Source organism: Rousettus aegyptiacus, unplaced genomic scaffold, assembly GCF_014176215.1.
Source record: "Rousettus aegyptiacus isolate mRouAeg1 unplaced genomic scaffold, mRouAeg1.p scaffold_m13_p_17, whole genome shotgun sequence".
In the NCBI taxonomy this organism is placed as follows: Eukaryota; Metazoa; Chordata; class Mammalia; order Chiroptera; family Pteropodidae; genus Rousettus; species Rousettus aegyptiacus.
Genome location: NW_023416292.1, coordinates 26,386,370 through 26,407,070, shown reverse-complemented (window position 1 = coordinate 26,407,070; position 20,701 = coordinate 26,386,370). Strand labels below are relative to the sequence as shown.

Genomic DNA, 20,701 nt, shown 5'->3' with positions numbered 1-20,701 from the left:
TGAGGCGCCCTTAGGAACCTTTCCGTCTTGGACAGAAAATGGCTTCAAACCCCCATCCCCTAGCGAGCGTCGCGCAGGACCATGGCCTTGCCAGCTGTAATTCCCAGGAGACAGCGGCACCATCACCTGGGGACCTCCCAGGGCCAACTCGGAGGCTCGAGGTCTTTGCAAACACATCTAAGACAGCGCTGATCCCGTCAGCCCCGGGGGATTTCCCAGTCTATGTGATGGTCCCCTGAGGCCGCGTGGTGCTCAGGAGAAGAACCACGTCACGCGCGTCTCTGTATTACTAACGCTGAGCGAAGTCAAAGGGGCAGAGCCTGTGTCAAAACGTGGAAGCGAAGGAATGAACCGAGGCCCAGAGCAGACCCGCACGGAAGTCCCCGGCAGTCACGGGGACATCCCGGCTCCACCTCGTTAGAACCTGAGGCTCGTGTCCAGGAAGACACTGGAGGTGAGCAACAAGGAAGTGTTGGCACTGTCCCCTCCCCCGTTGAGAAAGCAGCAGCGTGCTGGGGCCGTGTGTCACCAGCCCAGCTCGGGATAAAAGGCCTCCGGCCTCGGGCTCCACATCCACAGCCTGCTCAGCACAGCCGCCTCCGCCTCCTCCGCACCCGGTGAGTGTCCGCAGGGGCCAGGGCCTGGGCCGCGGGGCTGGGAACCCGGGCTCAGGTCTGAGTGGAACCGGCGGGGAGGGGCCCGCCGTGGGCAGCGGTGCGGGGTGGGCGCTGGTGAGGGACGAGCCGCGGAGCGGGGTACAGGCCCTCGGCTGCGTTCCGAGGGCGCTGTCGGGCACGCACACGGCCCCGCCGACATCCTGGGAGGTGCTTCGTCCAAAGGCACGTGGCCCCTCCGTGCCCCCGGCTCTCCCCGCAGAGCTGGGCGTAGACAGCGGCGAGGTCTCGGGGACCAGGGCGGGGCAGAACCCGCGGCGGGGGCGAGGCGCAGCGCCCGAGGCTGCCGTGCTCAGAGCGTTTCCCCTCCGCGTGCCAGGCCCGCTCCCCGCCGAGATGTCCTGCCAGCAGAACCAGCAGCAGTGCCAGCCCCCGCCCAAGTGCGCCTCCCCCAAGTGCCCCCCGAAGAGCCCAGCTCAGTGTCTGCCTGCGGCCCCCGCCGCCTGTGGCCCCAGCTCGGGGGCCGGCTGCGGCCCCAGCTCCGAGGGCGGCTGCTGCCTGGGCCACCACAGGCACCGCAGGTCCCACCGGTGCCGTCGCCAGAGCTCCGACTCCTGTGACGCCGGCCGTGGCCAGCAGGCCGGGGGCTCCGGCTGCGGCCACGGCTCCGGGGGCTGCTGCTGACCTGGGCGCCGACGCTGGGACCAGCGACTGAGAGGAGACGTGAAGCCAGAGGGCAGAGGGACAGCCCCGGCCGGACGCATTCCATCCCGACGCCCCGTTCCCGCCAGCCCAGGCCGAGCTGAGACGTCCCCAGGAGGCTTCCCCACGCTGCCCACGCGGCCTTCTGTCCGATGCCCACGACCTCACAGCCCCCCACTGCCGCCCCCACACCTGCCAGGGGTTCGCAGTGCCTGTATCTGACCCTATGAAAAATAAAGCTTTCTTCTTTACCACCACAGGCGGCACATGTGTCATCTCACTCTGTCCCTCCCCGGGTGGCTGGAGGTGGGTGCATTCACCTGTCCCTCTGGCCCAGCACTGCCCCGCACCGGGCATAGACTCCTGGGCCTCAGCTGGAAGACACAGAGCCAGGCGGTAGTTTCTCCGCTGGCCTGGGAGGCTGCGGGCCTGGTGGGGGCGGGGGGGAGGGCACCAGGCGAGGCCTGTGCCCGTCGTGCAGGAAGGAGTGTCCTGGGAATCGGGGCCGTTCCTCGCACACGGGCTCCCAGAACTGTGGCCACCTGCTGCCTGCTCGGCTCGGCGTCCCTGTTAAGACAGTGAGAGTGTGAAGCAGGCAATTATCAGAAAACAAGCAGCTCTCAACCAGGGGCCATCTGTCCTTCCGAAGGATATTCGTCGCTCTCTGGAGACATTTTGGTTGTTTGTAGCATCGAGGCATCCCTGTCGCATAGCGCTGGCATCGAGAGGGCAGAAGCCCAGGTGCAGCTAAGCACGGCACGCCGCTGACCCCACTGCACGGTCACCTGGCCCCACGCACCGAGGCTGGGAATCCTCAGAGGAGAGTGACGAGGTGGGGGCAGGAAGACGTGGCATCCAGAAGGACAGGTAACCCCAACTGCTGAGCGAGCCGGGGTCGCGGGCAGAGGAGGGAGAATCAGTTAAAGCAAAGAAGTTACAGGTTGGAAGGAGAGATGAGGCCGAGAGGTTAAGAAACGCCATCATGTGAAGAGTGTGGGCTAGGTGACAAAAGGGACAAGGACATAAGACGTGTTTCCTGGATTACAGATTGGCAAAACTGTCAGACCATGGGCTAGGCACCCCTCAGGGGCTGAGAGGAACTCATTTAATTTTCTAAGCAACCTGTAAGAACGATGCCGTCAACAGCCCAGTTTTACAAATGGGGAAACTGAGGATCTGGTCATACGAGGACCGAGGCCGCACGGCCAGCTACATGGTGTGACTGTCGGGCTGCTGAGGCCATGCTATTGGCAACCTTATCACTTGATGCGCTTCTGAGATCTTCAAAACAACGAAGATTTTTCTACTAAACATTTTTCTTGTCCTGTTTAACTTTATCGTGTTTAGTCTGTCTATCTATCTATCTGTCTGTCTGTCTATCTATCTATCTATCTAACAAAAATCTGCGGAGCCAAGAGTCCTACCATAGGAGTTTTAATTTCAGTAATACTTTATTTTTTAAAAATTTAGTCTCCCATATCTGAGACCCAAAACATAAGAGGGTCTCGACTCTCCCCTAGCTTGAAGTCATCCGCTGAGCGATTACCCTCGCTCTCTCTGCCAGCCTGTCGAAGGACTGGCAGGAAAAGGTGGTTGGTCACCCAGCCCACCTAGGTGGCTCTAGGGCCACACCGAAGGGCCGTCAGGAAGCCCGAGCTAAATTCAAATGGAAAACTCGGGAGAAATCAGTGTGGGGATGGATATACAACGCAATACACAAACAAAGAAACAAGCAAAGAAATAAAGAAATAATCAGCCACTCGATCAACCCCGTGCAGTGCTTCAGGAGTTTCATTGAATCAAAAAACGTGGTGTTTTTGTCCTTGGGAAACATCAAACTGGTATTTCAACGGTCTGGCAGACAGGCCGTAAATCCAAACCCACCTGCTCCGCCGCTCAGCGAGGATTTGTGTGGAACTCGTCCCGCGTTTGGAGAGCTGCTATCCCCGTGGGCCCTTTTTTCCGGGGGTGGGGGGAGTCTCTGATTTCCTTGGAAGACAGCAGATTTAGACAAAGGTAGGTTGGCTTCTCATCCTTGGGCACTGCGTAGATACTGGTAAAAGGCTGCTAGACCCAGCAAAGACACCAGCGTGGCACCGTTTCGAGGACGGATACCGTTGGTTTGGCGGTGAAAAAAGGGACCAGCAGTGTCTGTTGCTTGCACACCCGAGCTGAGAGCTCGGGAAGGCAGGAGCGGAGGTTGCTGTCCCCGCGGTGTCACGTTTGTCTAAAACCGGGCCCATCCTCGCCTCTTTTCCTGACTTCTACACTCAACCCCCAAGTCTCGGTAAAAAAAAAAACGCATTCCCTCAGGCATCTCGAAGGCACTCGCTCGAGTTTTCTACCTGGCCATGAAATGTGGGAAAGGATGCCCGCACCTGCAGCCCTCCCTGTAGCGAGGTAATCAGACGCACTTGGTGTAATAATAATAATAATAGTAATTATTATCATTATTAATGAAAATTTGTCATTTTAAGATACACACGAAACGAAAATGATTTGATCCGTTCTTAGAGATTTCTAACACATCATGATTCAGGGGACACTATCTATCTATCTATTGTCATAGCAGATGCAATGAGCGCATGGTACACAGCTGATGTCAGTGTGCTTCCCACGGCCTCAGTCCGCGTCAGGTCGGGTGTTCCCAGTCACCATCACCGTCAGGTTCACGATCATCACGCCCATCGATTACCATTCACCTCTGGGCGAATCTGTCCTCGGCATCCCAGCCCATCTGAATCACTCTCCTCTCTGAGTTTCTACTCCTGGCTTTCAGAACCAATACTACCATCACCAAGATACTGACGCGATGGTCCTTAAATGCTTGTTAATTGCCAAAGCATGTTGCCGCGGCCTTTGTAGGTTTCTTAGTCCATCTCTGTTTTGCCTGTGGCAGCTGTGGCTCATTGTGCCTGTGGATGAATAGCTTTTTCTGTCCTCCTCGGCTAACCTCTGCCTTAACACAGATTTTAAGAGAAGAAGGAAGGGATTCAACCCTAGTGGTTTGCCTCCAACGTAAATGCTTTCAGTGAGCATATTACTTTGCCCCCGGGGACGTTGGAGCCTCTAGTGCTCCCCTCAGCCCATTCTCCCCTCCACCTTATCTCGCCCTGTGGTGGGTGCCCGATGCCTCCTCTGACTTGCCCCGCCTGGGTTTTCCGTGGTTGGACAGATTACAGCTCCACATCCGTGTTCACCTATTGGGCCATCCCAAGTGACATCTGGATGCATCATTCACTCAGGGTCACCGAAGGGCAACAGGGGACTGACGCCCCAAAACTCGGACCTCAGGCCCGAGGACTCCCTCCACACAGGTGAGACCAGCATCCTCTGCTGGCTCATGCGTGTTTTATAACCTGTCTCTCAGCCGCACCACACCGTCAGCCTGCGGGTGGGCTAGCATCTTCTCCACGGTCGAGTCTCCTTGGTCCAGCACAGCGTGTCCTATCTCAATAGAAGTGGTTTGAAAAAATGAATGATTTTTAGGAATAAATGAATGAAAAATCAAGAATAGCTCCTCCAGGAAGACCGAGGGACAATTCTCTGGGCAGTCTTGGGAATCTTTCTCTCCTCAAAACTCTAGCTGCCCTCCACAGAGAGGCAAAGGGCCTGGGGCTGGAGATATAACGAACTGCCCTCTAATTAAGACTCACCACCCCCACCATCATCCAAACCCACCGCCCATTTCCCGCCCGCAAATCAAAACAGGACAAGATTCGGTCCTTCCTCCCTGGAATCGGAATCCCGCAGCTCAGGTTACTTTCTACTTCCCTCTTTGCCCAGATGCTCCCTAAGCCACGTGTTCAGCCCCAAAAAGCCCTGAAATATATAGGAAAAGAATCATTTTTAAACTGATGCAATTACATGCAATTATTGCCTTTTCCTTCCTCTACAGTCTCTAAACTTCCCTCGCGATGTCCTGGAAGCAAAAGTAGGAGTATCAAGCACCCCCAAGGGTTCCCCCAAGTGCCACTCAAATATCTTGCTCAGCGCCCACCCACAGTCTCTTCCTGCCGAGCCTCAGCTCTGGGGGCTGCCTAACCTCGGCTGTTGGGATGGGGGGATTGGGGTCCGTGTAAGATCCTTAGAGACACGGACCTTCAAACCGGCATCGAGGGGATGTGGCACTTTCTGGCCACCTCTTCCCTTTTTCCTTAAGTGTGACTCAGCCGCTTGCCACGGAATGCAGTGGTTATGGGGGTGGGAGGAGACAGGACCAAAAATTGTGAGTTCCCAGGAAAGGCAGAGGATTTAGTGTTTGTCGATTCATCCCTGACTTCAAGTATGGAATGTCCAGAATGTACTCCAAGGAACTGGACCCGGGAGCCTGCAGCGCCCGCTCCAATAACACTAATTGTAATGACTAAGCTATGAAATTCTTCCAAGATTCATCCAGCCAGACCAGTCTCTCCATTTCCTTGATGTATCAGGAAGGAAGCTGAGGCTTCTCCGGATGGGGACTCCTGAGATCGGTGACTCTTGGGGAGGTGGCCTGGTGCTCTGGGGGAAGTGACCAGGCCGTGATCTTATGGCAACTCTCTGTCATCACAGGGTGGCTGCTTTGCGTGTGGGGCCCGTGGAGCACCCAATCTCGCAAGGAAAGGGAGGGGGCGAGACAGCGGACAGTCATCGAGGCGGAGGCGAGATTCCTGAGCTCCATCTGCAGGTCTTGCGTGGAGCCTCCCCAGACCGGCAGTCAGGGATGCGGCTGGGACCAAGCTTGGAAGACCCTCGCTGGGGTTCAGGAGGCACAGGGTAAACCGCCCACTGACGGCCATCGACAAGGATGCGTCGATCCTTTGAAACGACCCCAGAGTGTGTGATCCGTGTTACTCTTTAAAACCACCGCATCCCTACCTTCCTCCCCCACCCCCACCACCGCCAGTGACTCGGGGTTGCCACCCATGGTGGAAAAATGGCTTCCGTCCTTGCTGTCTGCTTAGCTTCTGGTAATCACAAGATATGGAGACGTGTTTATTTTTGAGGAAAGTCTAAACTCCGACATCTTTTTTTTCCTCGCATGCCCCATGGCACTTGAATTCTGTATGGCATGAGTCTCCCTCATGGTGACAGCAATCAGCACTTTGTTCTACTCTCGGTGTGTTCCCGGCGGTCTTCAATGGGCAATATTGACAATGTTTGATAGACATTTATTAAATGAACGACTTAAAGGAGAAGAAACTTCAAGGGGGTTGTGGGGGGACTGGCGGTGGCTGTTGGAAGCAGAGAGGGCTCGAGGCAAACATTAGACCCAGGAGAGAAAAGACGGAAGGCCATGTCACAACCCAGAGTCACACACCAGGGGACAAAGTGAACCCTTCGGAAGGCCCGAGTTACCCCGCAGCACACTTCCGTGAACACGAACCCTCCCCTTCCCGTGTGTCCCTGGCCTCCTCTGGCCCGCACGGCCGGCCGCGAGAAAGGGCTACGGGGTTTTCAACACGTGACGTTCGAGAAAGCGCCCATTCCCCCCTTGCTGGGTAATTCCCTCCAAAGCGCTATCAACTGGCGGGGTCCCCAACATCGTGAAGCAAAGGGACCCTCCAGCAGAGGCTGGCGTTAAGCCTACGAAGGTCGCCCCAGCGAGAGACCGCTCCTGGAGACAAGAATGTCGGAGAGCAGGGTCGGTGCCAGCGCTAACCCTTCCCCCTCCTCCATCCCAAGGCACCTTTCCTTGTGCCCCGGTGCAATTCATTCTCAAAACGAGTCTCGAAGCCCCTACACTTTATAGTGGGTACGCTGCGAACCGCAAGCCCATGTAAGGAATTTCATAGCCGAAATACACAAAAGAATCACACACGTTGTCCATTCAAATATTCCCTTTAAAATTGCCATGAAGTTAGAATATAAATAATTGATGTTTGCTGTAGTTCTGACTATAATCTATTGGAAACAAAGAGAGAAAAGCAGCCATTGCGATAGCAGAGATGAGCCAACGAGAAACTCGTCTCTAGTATTGTAATAAAATCCAATGGGAAAAAAGGATCCAGACTTTATTTAAAAACCATCGTACGCAAACCTTAGAAACGCTCGGATCTGCTCTATTACACGTAATGCACGTAACATCGCCACCATCGTCAGCCTCATCATCAGCTGCACGTTGAGCGAATCGCCTTGATGACTCCCAATAATTATCTTAAATATCGCACATTCGTAGATTATTTCATTTTTTAAAAAATCACGATCGTACATTCTGCAGGAAACTAAATATGTATAAACTAATTTTTTTTTTATACTGAGTTTCACGATCTCAAATACTGTAGGTCCTTCCGATGTTTTGTCCACCTGCTCGTATAATTCTACCTTAACTTCTATCTGCACCTGACCAGATCAGCCGAATCCCATCCCCCATCCGTTTCCTGACACGTCTCGCTCGTAGAGTCCAGTGGTCTCAGGTCACCGGCATCCTGAGAAATGAGCTGACTATCCCCGAATGAATCACAATCCTCAGGACTATGCAGAAACCAGGGAAGCGATGCCCACGACGGCAGTGTCGAAGGACTTTCGTAGTATCCGACACAAATGTTAACTCCTCTGAGGTCTGTCCAGTTAAACTTGAAATGCTCAAGGTCAGGAAGTGTGTCATACGCATCGCCGCAGCCTCACTGCCCAGAGCAACCCGGGGGCAGAGCTGAAGTCAAAGCATCTGAGCTAAATGAGCAAAAGGAGACTCGGCAGGTCCCTGACTCGCCTGGGGGCAGCCGGCAGGATTCCCTCCCTGGTCCCCTCTTGCCAGACAGCTCCGCACGTGTGCAGGAGGAAGCCGCAGGGCTGGGGTGGGAGTGTTGGCACTGTCCCCTCCCCCGTTGAGAAAGCAGCAGCGTGCTGGGGCCGTGTGTCACCAGCCCAGCTCGGGATAAAAGGCCTCCGGCCCCGGGCTCCACATCCACAGCCTGCTCAGCACAGCCGCCTCCGCCTCCTCCGCACCCGGTGAGTGTCTGCAGGGGCCAGGGCCTGGGCCGCGGGGCTGGGAACCCGGGCTCAGGTCTGAGTGGAACCGGCGGGGAGGGGCCCGCCGTGGGCAGCGGTGCGGGTCGGGCGCTGGTGAGGGACGAGCCGCGGAGCGGGGTACAGGCCCTCGGCTGCGTTCCGAGGGCGCTGTCGGGCACGCACACGGCCCCGCCGACATCCTGGGAGGTGCTTCGTCCAAAGGCACGTGGCCCCTCCGTGCCCCCGGCTCTCCCCGCAGAGCAGAGCTGGGCGTAGACAGCGGCGAGGTCCCGGGGACCAGGGCGGGGCAGAACCCGCGGCGGGGGCGAGGCGCAGCGGCCGAGGCTGCCGTGCTCAGAGCGTTTCCCCTCCGCGTGCCAGGCCCGCTCCCCGCCGAGATGTCCTGCCAGCAGAACCAGCAGCAGTGCCAGCCCCCGCCCAAGTGCGCCTCCCCCAAGTGCCCCCCGAAGAGCCCAGCGCAGTGTCTGCCTGCGGCCCCCGCCGCCTGTGGCCCCAGCTCGGGGGCCGGCTGCGGCCCCAGCTCCGAGGGCGGCTGCTGCCTGGGCCACCACAGGCACCGCAGGTCCCACTGGTGCCGTCGCCAGAGCTCCGACTCCTGTGACGCCGGCCGTGGCCAGCAGGCCGGGGGCTCCGGCTGCGGCCACGGCTCCGGGGGCTGCTGCTGACCTGGGCGCCGACGCTGGGACCAGCGACTGAGAGGAGACGTGAAGCCAGAGGGCCGAAGGATGACCCCAGCCGGACTACTCTGTTCCTACACCCTGTTCCCTCCCACCCAAGCCCAGCTGCCGAGCTGCGGGAATGTTCCCGGCGGCCGAGCCTCCCGCCTCCCCCCTCCCCTCCCCAGAGGATGCTCCGCATCCGTTTTCCAGGAGCCTGTGGGCTCCCCTCCTCTCTGCCTCCTCGTGTTATCAGCCCTGTCTGACCAGGGAGAAAAATAAAGCCCGTTGTCCTCACTTGCTTCTCCCTTGTCCGTTGAACGCGCCTCCCAAAGCCGATCAGGGGGCCTCGCCAACCCCTAAAGGTCCCGCCTCCCCGCCCCTGGAGCACCCCCAGCGGGGGGCGGGGCGGGGACGAACACTGTCCGGTTTCTCCACACGAGGGGACGGACCGGCCGGAGGGGCTGTGGGTCGGGAGGGCGCCGAGGACACTCTCAGCAAAGGGCTGACTTCTGTGTCACGCCGTGCGGGGACCATCGGACGTCGGGTCCCCTGTCCCCGTTGAGGGTGGTAGAGAGGGCAAATTGGGAACAACGAGACCAAAGAGGTCGTCGATTTGGAGACAGAAAGACCTGAGGGAGCGACATCCACGGTGTCCTGAACATCTCTCTCAGGAGACTCGTGAGCCACTGGAACTCATTTGATACTTTTCAAATTCGACCACATTAAAGAGACTCAGCTGGGTTACAGTTACCCTGGGTCCCAGCTGGGGGCGCTGTGAGTCAGGAATTCCAGAAGGGCTCAGCTGGAGGATTCCTGTTCCGCTCTCTCCTGAGTTTGCAGACCGATGTCCGGGGCTGCAGTCACCTGGGCTGGACATCCGTAAAGGCTCACTCGCTTGGCGCTGGCCGTCAGCTGGGCCTCCACCCCCGGTTCCTGCGTCTGACCTCTCTGGCACGATGGTCTCGGGGTGGTTCTGAGACTACTCACATGGTGCCCGGCTTCCCCTAGAGACAGCCTCCCATAGGACCAGGTGGCCTCTGTGACCTAGCCTCAGAAGTCACGCAGCAACCTTCTCCCATACTGTGGGTCAAGCTGCCACGGCCTGCTTAGATCTCATCCTTCAATGAGAGGAGACTCGAAGAGTTTGGGGACGTGTTTTATGGGGACATAAGACAACGAGCCCAGTGGGGGTTTCGAGCCCTGAGCCCTGCTCTCATCCGAGTTCCAGTTCGGGCCAGCACGTTACTCTGCCGCCCAGGGTCTTCGGTCACCTGTCCTCCCGGAGCCCGACTCCCTCACGTGACGACTGCACCGCCTTCCACAACACCACGCCCACAACACCGCACTGCGCAAGTCTGGAAACCGCGCCTTGGACCTTCCTGAGATGTCGGTCAGTCCCCGTGGTTTGAATGAAGAGATGAGAAGTCCATAAACAGCCAGCCTTCCGATGTCCTGAGGATCAGGGCATCAGGGCCAGGAACCTGGGCACTTCAGGGACCTCCTGGCTCCTGTGAGCATCTCCCGAGGCGGGGATGGCTCGCTGGGCTTCCCCTTGCATCGCTGAGCTGAGGTTCTGCCAGAAAACGCCTATGGCAGTGCCAGCCGCCTGCAAGACTCAACCCCGCAACCCGCAAGCACTCTCTGCGGGGAGCTGCTACGGGAGCCACCACGGGGCCCACGGACGCCACCGCCGCCACCTCTTGAGGGTCCCGGAGGCCCCAGGTGCTGCCACTGCCCCGGGGGCTGCTGTTATCCTGTGTTAGGAAGACCATGGAGCATCAGCGCGGGAGGAATCAAAGAGCTGTAAAACTGATAAAATGTCATCATTGGTGACAACTTGGATGGATCTTTGAGAATATTATGCTGTATGAGAAGGTCAGATGGAAAAAGATTGAAAAGCATTATTTCACTCATGTGTGGGATAGAAAACAAAAATTAACCAACAACCTAAGGAAACAAATAAAAACAAACTCATAGCTACAGACAACAGAAGGGTGGGTCCTAAAGGGGGTGGGGGGATGGGAGAGGGTGAGGTGGGTAGAAGGAGTCGGAAATATGGCAACAGAAGGAAACTAGACTTTGAGGGCTGAGCAGGTAATAGAGGGTACAAATTTTGGATTATAATCTCGTACACTTGAAAATTATATGTTATTAAGCAGTATTACCCCAATAAATTTAATGTAAAAAAAAGACTGGCTTTTTATCGCGAACGCACGAGCGGTTTTAGAAACTTTTCAGATTACATGGTGTGACTATTGGTGTCTCCGTTTTACAGATGAGGAAACTGAGGCCCAGGAAGTTTGGCAAATTGCCTGCGGTGGTGACACAGCTGGGCCTTGGCAGAGCTGTGCCGAGAACTGGTCCTCTGACAGGAGGAGGCGTGAGTTCGTAGGACCGTAGTTGTCCCTTCCTGCCGAGGTCTTAGGGGGATGGGATAAAGGACAGAACTATTTGCACTGGCGGATGGGTGAGACAGGAGGGAGGGATGCTAGACGGGGTGCGATCCGGTGGGTTCTACCTGAGGAATACATTAAGGGAACACGGGTTTCCCTGTATCCTTTTGTACCTTGAAACGCAAGACGAGGCAGTCCCTTTTGAACACTGCAGGAGGTGCTTGAAGACTTAATGCGATGAAACAGCTCTACAAAGTGGCGGGTAGACCAGGGGACTGGATGCCTTGTGTGTGTCACAAGAGAAAAAATGGGTTAGGGAAGGGCTGGCCGAAGTTCCGGGGAACTGGCCTTGTAGGGCCATTCCAGGAGAAAAAGGAATATTTGGGTAACAATGTCCCCCGGCTTCTGCAACCAACAGGGCCCTGGGGCTGTCATGTTCTATGTCGTTGGGTCAGACACACAACCCACGGGACTCTGAGCCAGGTAGGGCTGGGGTCCTCATGTTTCAATAACCCACGCATGTGCACGTGGGAGTCCCGTGTCACCCCGCCCCGTACGTGAAAACACTCTCCACCCCACAGAAAATGGAGCCCCCTAGAGGGCTTTTGTCTCCTCCTGGCAGGGTGGGGGTGGGGGCGAGGAGGAGGCCAGGAGAGGGCGCTCTGGTCCTGCAACTGTGTGCTCCATGCCCTGGATGGGATTCAGAAATTCCTGTGTCGACTCTGCTCCTAGCTGGCCGTGTGGCCTTGGGCAAGTTTCTCCCCCTACTCTGTGAGCCTCAGTTACGACGGCGGGCTGAGCCCTCTGCCCGTAAAGCACAGCTGTCCATTCTGTGCTCTGCAATACAAGGTCCCCATAACGCAGGAGGGGCCCCGATTGTGTCTGGGACGAGGTGCAGGGCTCCGGAGCAAATCTCAAAGCTGGGCTAGAACCGAGACGTGCACAGACTGGCTCTAAGGAGGGGCCCCCACATTCCCTTCCGGTTTCAGACACGGAAGTGAGACTTCCCACCGGTGCAAGCTTCCTGAGTCCTCCATCTCCAGGTGTGTGGCATCTCACTTCCTCCCACTTCTTTTTCACACACACACATAGAAGGACCCAGTTTTTGCCTTCAGGGGGCAACACGTCACCTCCCGCTCTGGTGCCCTGGTCGGGGCTGGGGGACCACTGAGTTCAAACCCTCAGGGGCCCAGCTTCAAACATGTGATCGATGCCAGGATGCGTGGATGCTGGTGCTGTGAACGACCTCAGAGATAGTCGAGTACACGGTCCCCGCCCCTCAGGTGGCAGTGGGTCCTGAAAGGAGCCAACTGCGTGGACTGCACAGAAAATCTTCCTAAGAACTCCTCCTTCCCCTGGCAGGGGCCAGACGGATGACATGTGTTAGTCCCCTGCGCCTCTGAGATGCCAGGATCCTGAGTCTGTGATTCTGTGCATTTATGACTCTCTGTACCTGTTACCCCGTGAGTCTGCTGGGCTGCAATGGCGTGAGTCCACAAGTCTCTGATTCTGCGAGCTTGTGTCCGAAGATGGGGCCTTTGGAAGATAACCCTGTGACTCACCCTGACACTTGGACCTGTCATCTGGCTTCTCCGCCTCTATCAAATGGGTGGGGCGCCACCCGCCCACCTGGTTCTGTGCCACATGGAAGCGGCATCTCTCACCAGCGATGTTAGTGCCGCGGGGAGATGGCAGACCCATTAGTGAGAGGGAGGGAGGCGAGCCAATCGGAGCTCGCGCATGGCACGCCGTGGGCTCTCAGGGCGCGGAGGAAAAGGCCCGCGTAGGCTGTACCGCCCGCAGCCGGCGCCCCCCAAACCTTCACGCATGCGCTGGTCTGGTCAGTGGGCGCCGGGGCCCGTGCTGCAGCCCATGGCATGCAGGGAACGCGTCCGCAGCTACCAACGCACGCGCAGTTACGGCCTAGCGGGAATAACTCCGGGAATAACTCCGGGAATAACTCCGGGAATAACTCCGCGGACAGCTAGGATGTGGAAATGTACATTTCCTTTCAGAACAGGCCCCAACCACTCCGGACTGCCCCAGGAGGGGCTGCGTCTATTGTTTAGAGGAAGAGCCATCTATGAATGATTGAGTAGAGAGGGTGTGTTGTATATATAAAGTGGGATACTGCTCAGCTATAAAAAAAGGTTCACCTGTTGCCATTTGTGACCATACAATGGATCTCGAGAGTATTATGCTAAGTGACATTAATCAAGTGGAAAAGAACAAAAACCATGTGACTTCACTCGTATGTGAGATATGTAACAAAAAGTAACAAATAATCTAGCAAAACAAAGACAAACTCATAGACACAAATGACAGAATGGTGGTGACCAGAGGGGATGGGGGCGGGGCGGGGGGCAAAAATGGTAAAGGGGGGCGCAGACCTGGTGATGGGGGGCGGCTAGACTTCAGATGGATGGGAGCACTCATGGAGTCCACGGACGCCAAATTCTGATCTCATAAATCTGAAAATGATATAATGCCAGTAACCAACGTTACCCCAACACATTCAGTTAAAAGGTCCTCAGAGTGGAGAGAGAATGACCGAGGGACACGAGGGCAGGGTGGACTCAGTCCGAGAGGCAGCAGCGGAATCAGGACGAGGACTCAGTTCCATTCGCGTCTTGACCTCTCCCTTCCTCTCGCCCCGACCTCGTTTTGCTGACATGCCCTAATATGGCGGGCCTTCTGGGGGATTCTTTCCCCCATAGCGTGGGGCTGGCCTGTCCTGCGTGTAAGGTGGCCGGCTTCTTGGCCGTGTCCGTATGTCTGCTGGGGGCTGAAAGGCATGGTTCCTGAGGCCTGATGGATTTAAACACTAGAGGCAGCGTGCCGTGGTGGAAGACGGTAAAACATGAAATCTCTTAGACTTGGGTTCACATTCTGAATCTACCACTTTAGCCGTGTGAGCTTGGGCGTGTTTGTTTGGGTCACTGTCGTGGGGACTAAATTTGATCGGCTATCCCATGTGATGTTTCTGACTCCAATAATAGATCATCCTGCTACCCTTTTCTCCATAAAACGCCAGGTCTGGGTATCAATGCCAGGCCAGGGCAGCCTAAGTGCCTTAGCCTCAACTACTCATGGACTGGCCTAAACCCCATCCCTCCTATTTACTCCATTCCCTCGGGAAGAGAGACTGGCGGGCTTCCTGGAGGAAGGTACGGAGTGTTACAAGCCCACCAGAGGCACACGTGGCGGGAGGAGGCAGGAGGCCTTCCGGTCCTGGGGCGGCATCTCCCCTTCTTGCCTCCTCCAGTTTGTTCAGGGGCAGGCCCCGCAAACCCGGCGTGGAGTGGGACGTGCCTATGAAGTGTGGGAGTTTGTGTTGTGTGTGTGTGTGTGTGTGTGTTTTTAATTTGGGGAATGTGGGGTCCATATGGACAAATGCAGGAGCCCCTTATACCAGAGAGGCTGCAGGGGCCACGGCGGGGCCTGGACTGGCTGGTCCGAGGGAGTGGCTGCTCGGGGCCAGAGCTAGGTTCGGAATGGAGACGACCTTCCAGTCGGGCAGCCCAGCGCGGCTCGGCGGGAAGAGCCTGGCCTCTGAAACTAGACAAGCCCGGGCCCAGACGGCATCCCCTGCCTACCGGTGGGGTGGCCTCGGCGAGCTAGCTGGGCCCTTGGCTCTTAGTTTCCTCTTCCGTAAAAGCAGGGCTCCCGTGGCCATCGGACCCCCTGCATTGGGCTTCCAGCTTCCCGACTTATTTGCTTTGTGACAGTGGGTATGTTCCTTGACCTTTTGGGGCCTCAGCGACATGGCCATCTGTGAGCGTATGTGCCTCATGAACTGTCTGGCACGTCGAAAGTGTTCGATTGAATGTCAGATCCCACTATTATTGTTATCACACCGTGTCCATGTGGCTGGATTTCTCCTGTGCTGGGTTCTTGGGGATCTAGACGTGTCAGTGAGATCCGAGGTCAGGGTGGGAGGTCACAGGGCATGAGAAGGTGAGGGTGGGAGGTCATAGGGCACGTTGGTAAGGGTGAGAGGTCATAAAGCATGAGTAGTTGAGACTAAATAGTCTGGGTATAGAGCCTGGGGTCCGGAATCATCAAACACTCGTCCAGTTTCTAAGTGGGCTTAGCATAACCTGCCAGCCCACGGAACACACCATTTCCTGAGGGCCCAGCCGCCATATTGAGGCAGAGACCACTGAGCCAAACTTTCTGTGTCCGGCAACCCCAACCAGAAGGAGCCATCATGGAAGCCTTCGTCTACGCTGGGCACAGCGTGTGAAACACTGAGATGCTCACCACACCGTGGCCAGGTCCTTGAAGACGCCAGTGACCTAGAAACAGCTTCACAGGGACATATCTCATGGGCATCTCTCCCAGCTTCTAGTAAAAGAAGCCTGACTTGTTTCATGAAGAAGGTGGCAGAAATCGTTTCTCTCACGTTTGGAAAAATTCAGCGTCAAGCCCAGACCTGCCCAGCCTGTGACCGAGGAGCCAGGCACACCGGGGAGGAATCCCGCCAACGCGAGGCCAGCCCGCCCTCGTGATCTCCGCGGCTTCATTCAGATGCCATTAAATTGCCTCACTGGTGCCCCATTGCCCTATAAAAGGTGTCCCCAAGCTCCGGTTCCTCAGATCACTGGTTCCTTCCAGCCTTGCTCCCGTCAGCAAAGCGGGTAAGTCTGTCTTCCTGGGGTGACGACGTAGTGTGAAAGGGAGCCCCGGAGAAGCTGGCGTGGAGAACCACGGAGGTGGTCAAGACGAGACACCCGGAGCAGCCGCCGAGGGAGGCCAGTGGCCGTGGCTGGCAGGAAGCCTGAGCCCGGAGCTTTGGAGGAGAGGGAGAAGGGCGAGCTGAGCTCTCAGGGCTGGGGGAGAGGGGCTTTTCAGAAGACGAGGCCGCCGTCTTCTCTCTATGAGAGCAGGTGTGCAGTCCTCTCTTGGGTCCGTTAACGAGGTAAAGTGATCATTTAGCTGATCCAAAGAGCAAAGGGTGGAAACTCACTCCATGGGGGCCATGTTGGGCTCTGTTGGGCTTGACTTGAGGCTCCCGCGGGCTGCGGTGTGCTGACGTGAACATGCCTTCCCTGGGTACCCCTGGCCGGGCAGGAGGAGGGAGAGTCACTCTCAAACGAATTGGACGAGATGAGCTGGGAAGCAACGACCTCCCAAGGACAACTCGCAGTGTAGACATCGAAGTGGGCAGGGAGAGAGGAGGCTTGCAGTGTAGACATCGAAGTGGGCGGGGAGAGAGGAGGCTCGCAGAGCTGAGTGGAGTCGCAGGCGCCAGCTTCACTTTGTACCATGGAACCGGGGCTCAGAGGTGAGCAGTGACTTGTCCAAGGCCACAGAGCCAGGTAAAGGAGGGCACGAGAGCCGGGCCCAGCATCCGTGGCTTAGTCCGTCCCGATGCCAGGCGACAGCTTCCGGGCGCCTGGCACCTTCTCGGAAGGCTCCTGCTTACAGACCATGCCACCCATGGGGCGTGTCGCGGGCGCCCCTGGAAACCGTCCTCGTTCTCACGACACCTTTCTTTTCAGATTTTGCAAAGCCACAGAAAGATGTGTGAGCAGCAGAAGCAGGTACAGTTCCCTCCATCCTGTGTGAAAGGCTCGGGACTGGGGGCCGAAGTTACGTCTGTGAAGTGCCCCGCTCCGTGCGTAACTCAGACCTACGTGAAGTGCCCGGCTCCGTGCCCGACTCAGACCTACGTGCAGTGTGCTGCTCCCTGCCCGACGCTGGTGAAGTGCCCAGCTCCATGCCCGACTCAGACCCTGGTGAAGTGCCCAGCTCCATGCCCGACTCAGACCCTGGTGAAGTGCCCAGCTCCATGCCCGACTCAGACCCTGGTGAAGTGCCCAGCTCCGTGCCCGACTCAGACCCTGGTGAAGTGCCCAGCTCCGTGCCCGACTCAGACCCTGGTGAAGTGCCCAGCTCCGTGCGTAACTCAGACCTACGTGAAGTGCCCAGCTCCGTGCCCCACTCAGACCCTGGTGAAGTGCCCAGCTCCGTGCCCGACTCAGACCTACGTGCAGTGTGCCGTTCCCTGCCAGACCTTTGTGAAGTGCCCCCCTCCCTGCCAGACCCAGACGTGCTACGTCCAGTGCCCTTCTCCCTGCCAGACCTACTATGGGCAGGCGCCAGCTGGTGGCTCAGCGGCCCAGGTCGGTGGCCCTAACCCATGCTCTGCTCCTGTGTCCACCAGCTACTGCTGCCTGGCTCCCCGGACCTTCGGGGTGAGTCCCCTGAGACGCTGGGTCCAGCGGCCCCAGAGCTGCACCTTGGGGTCATCTGGGTGCTGTGAGGATTCGGGCTGCTGCAGCTCAGGGTGCTGCGGCTCCGGCTGCTGCAGCTCCGGCTGCTGCGGCTCCGGCTGCTGCTCTAGGTGCGGCTGTTTGGGAATTATTCCCATGAGGTCCCGAGGTCCCGCATGCTGCTGTCATCATGAGGACGACTGCTGCTGTTAAACGCGGACGAACAGCTCTGCTCCCGGACGCTCGCCTGCTCCACGTGGCTCGGGGGCTTGACCAGCCCCGCCTTCGCGCCCCCCACCCCGAGGCTCCCAGTGATGCCGACTGACGAACCGATCACCGATCGTCAGGCTTCACTGCTCCCTGCCCCGCACACCCCCCCCCCAACCCCGCCGCTTCTTCATTAAGGCAGCCTGCCAGAGTTAGCGCAACCCCCAGACTTCGGCAAGAATAAAGCTTTGGATGCAATTCAATGACTTCCTGTGTGTGTGTTCGGTCCGTGTTTACGCTTGTGCATCAGAAACTCTTCTGCCTTCCTCTCTCCCTCTTGCTTCTCTGCTGGAGGAAGGGCCTGTGTGGACACGACCACGCAGACCGGGCTGGCGCGGCACCGGCCGGACGTCCCCGAGCGTTCTAGAACGCTGTGGATAGACATCCCCGTGCGCGGTGGCAGGACGTGAGGCTGGAGGTTGAGGCCGGAGGACGCCTCTCCTGCCCTCTGATGGGTCTGGGCGGAGGGCCGCCCCTGACCAAGTCCTCACAGCAGCATGCTCTCCGCGTGTGAACTCGGGGTCCATCTCCCTGCGTGTCGAGGGGAGTGTGCAGTCAGATCCGCTCAGAAGGGTCCCCGCTGCTGTGTGCGGGGCTTGAACCCGTGGTGGCTTTATGGGTTACACTTCCTGCTCTGACAGGCTCGCCCTCCTGAGGCCATAGCGTAGAGGCCTTAGGGAAGGGGCTAGGACCCCCCGGAAACGGGCAGACGATGCCCACGTCGGCCCTGGAAGCGAGCATGAGGTGCCCGAGAGCAAGGCGAGCCTCGTGGGGCGAGCCTCAGGCCCCCAGGCCCGCCGCCGCTTCCTTCCCCGTTGCTCGGCTGGCTCCGGACGATCGGGGTGGATTTTTTTATAACTAGAAACTGTAAACATGCGCATGAAAAACATAGAGGGACCACCGCGAGGCCGGGGCATGAGCACAGGAGACAGGCGTCTGGCAAATGCACGGTGAGCAAACGGGCGAACAGAGCCGGAATCTCGTGCTTGTGGCCGAGCCGCCGCCCCCACCCCCACTCCCCCCCTCTCCCCGCTCGCTCAGGGAGTCCCTCCTCCGCAGTGCCACCTTCAAACCAACGTCTCAGCCACCTGCGGCCCCATAACTCAGACCCCGCCCCTCCGTCCACCCCCATAACCCGGCCGCTCAGTCCCTGGACCCCCACCCAGAACCAGGAACAGCCTTGCCCAGGGCCGCGACTTCCTTTTGTCCCATCAGGCAACACCTGTGGCTCAGGGAGGCAGGTGCTCCCCGTTCGGCACTGAACACGAGCATGCGACTTTCTGTATTTATTTTTTAAATATTAGATAAGTAGCACGAGCTACACGAAAACGTCGATAGTGCAGAAGCGGATGGATAAACATTGGGAGTCACCTCTCGACGTCCGATTTCCAGGGGCAGTCACTCCGAGTTAGACCCTATTCGCCCAGGTCTCTGTCTAAGAGCTGCTTATACACAAACCACACGAAGTTTTAAAAAAATAAAAAGTCCTTAAGTGGCCGAGTCCCTGCAAAGTGGTGTCCCGAAGTCCAGCGCAGCACTAATGCATCAAAACATCCTGTGGGGAGTCCCGTCCATAGCCCGCAACCCAGAACGTTCTTCCAAAAGGCCCGTTTTCCCTCCTCTTCAATGCTCCCCCATCCCGGAGCTGCTCAGAAGCCAGCGCTGACGTCCGGGCAGGGGGGCTTCCTCGCCCCCCTCCCCCGCCGGCCCTCTGCCCTCTGCACCCGGCTCAGGCCGGCCGCGCAGGCGCAGCCCCCTGCTCTCGGCCTCCTTCGCCGGCTCTGTCTCGCCTTCGCGATTCCAAGCCAGGCCGGGGAAACCGTGTGACATGCGCTGTTAAAGTCTGTTTTTCTCTGCAGAAAGGAATTCGGAGCATACGGGCGCTAAGTTAACACAGCCGCGTGGCAGATTCACGTGCCTGCTTCTCTCTGAGCCCCGACATCCGAAACTCCCGTCTCTGGGTCTGGTTTTCACAGCCATAAACGTTTTCTATAACTTAAAAAATTAATAAGCCATTTCGCATATAAAAGAATCCAGATTTCCTGACTCCTGGTCCCTCAACGATGTTTATAAAGAATGTACCGCCGATGATGTAGCGAGCACAGCGAGTTGGGGACGTGTAACCCAGCCCCTAGGGGACGGAGACAGGCCCCCTGGAGAGGCTGAGCGTCTGCTCTTCTGGGATCTCGTGCAAGTCTGCTTCTGCACGATTTTTCCAGAATAGGAAAAACTACTGAGTAGAACCTGAAGCCCAGGTCTCAGCGTGGGGTGTTTTTCGATGGCGTTTCCTTTTTCAGGAAAACGCCTATGCAAAAAATACTGACAAAGTAAGCTTAATGCATAGAGAAAGGCTTCATAATATTTCCCCAAATTAGTAAATAAACTTACAGTCATATACATCAAAATTTTTTATATCTTATACATATGTCTCATGTGAATATATAGCTAATATTATTAAATATCCATAAGATAAATGACTCGTATCTGTTCTTGACACCTGCAGGAAAGGACAGAGGGAACTGCCCTTTATTTACTGAGGACCTACTACGTGCTGGGCATTGTGCATGTGGCGGGGTCGGGGGAAGATTGAGGTCGCCGAGGCAGACAGGTCCATGTCCTGGCCCTATGACCTCAGATAAGTTATGCGACCGTTCCACTCAGAGGGATCATGTCTCATGAAACTGCCTAAAATAGTACCCGGCACACAGTAGGTCCACAATACGTTAAGCCACTTTCCCGTTCGGAGGGGTTTTATCAGTAAATCTGAACGTCAGCTCAGCGGGTAAGAGTGAAGAGAGCCTCACTGGGCCTCAGTCTCGTTCGTCCTCGATAAGAGGAAGACTGACTATAAAACCGTCTCTGAAGACCTTTCCCGTCACCGACAGCCTGTACTT

General features: G+C 57.2%; 3 protein-coding genes across 3 annotated transcripts; all 3 read left to right on the top strand.

The window, feature by feature from the left end:
• Nucleotides 1–519: 519 nt before the first annotated feature.
• LOC107500633 (late cornified envelope protein 3D-like) lies at nucleotides 520–1,517 on the top strand. Its single transcript, XM_016126066.2, has 2 exons — nucleotides 520–617; nucleotides 994–1,517. Exon 2 carries the CDS (start codon nucleotides 1,011–1,013, stop codon nucleotides 1,296–1,298), a length of 288 nt encoding a protein of 95 aa, XP_015981552.1. The 5' UTR covers nucleotides 520–617; nucleotides 994–1,010; the 3' UTR covers nucleotides 1,299–1,517.
• A 6,251-nt stretch (nucleotides 1,518–7,768) lies between these two features.
• LOC107500635 (late cornified envelope protein 3D-like) lies at nucleotides 7,769–11,118 on the top strand. The gene is made up of 2 exons (XM_036235245.1): nucleotides 7,769–8,249; nucleotides 8,631–11,118. The coding sequence occupies exon 2, from the start codon at nucleotides 8,648–8,650 to the stop codon at nucleotides 8,933–8,935; it is 288 nt and encodes a 95-aa protein (XP_036091138.1). The 5' UTR covers nucleotides 7,769–8,249; nucleotides 8,631–8,647; the 3' UTR covers nucleotides 8,936–11,118.
• A 5,729-nt stretch (nucleotides 11,119–16,847) lies between these two features.
• CUNH1orf68 (chromosome unknown C1orf68 homolog) lies at nucleotides 16,848–17,753 on the top strand. Its single transcript, XM_036235244.1, has 2 exons — nucleotides 16,848–16,961; nucleotides 17,106–17,753. The coding sequence occupies exons 1-2, from the start codon at nucleotides 16,848–16,850 to the stop codon at nucleotides 17,751–17,753; spliced, it is 762 nt and encodes a 253-aa protein (XP_036091137.1).
• Nucleotides 17,754–20,701: the final 2,948 nt, after the last annotated feature.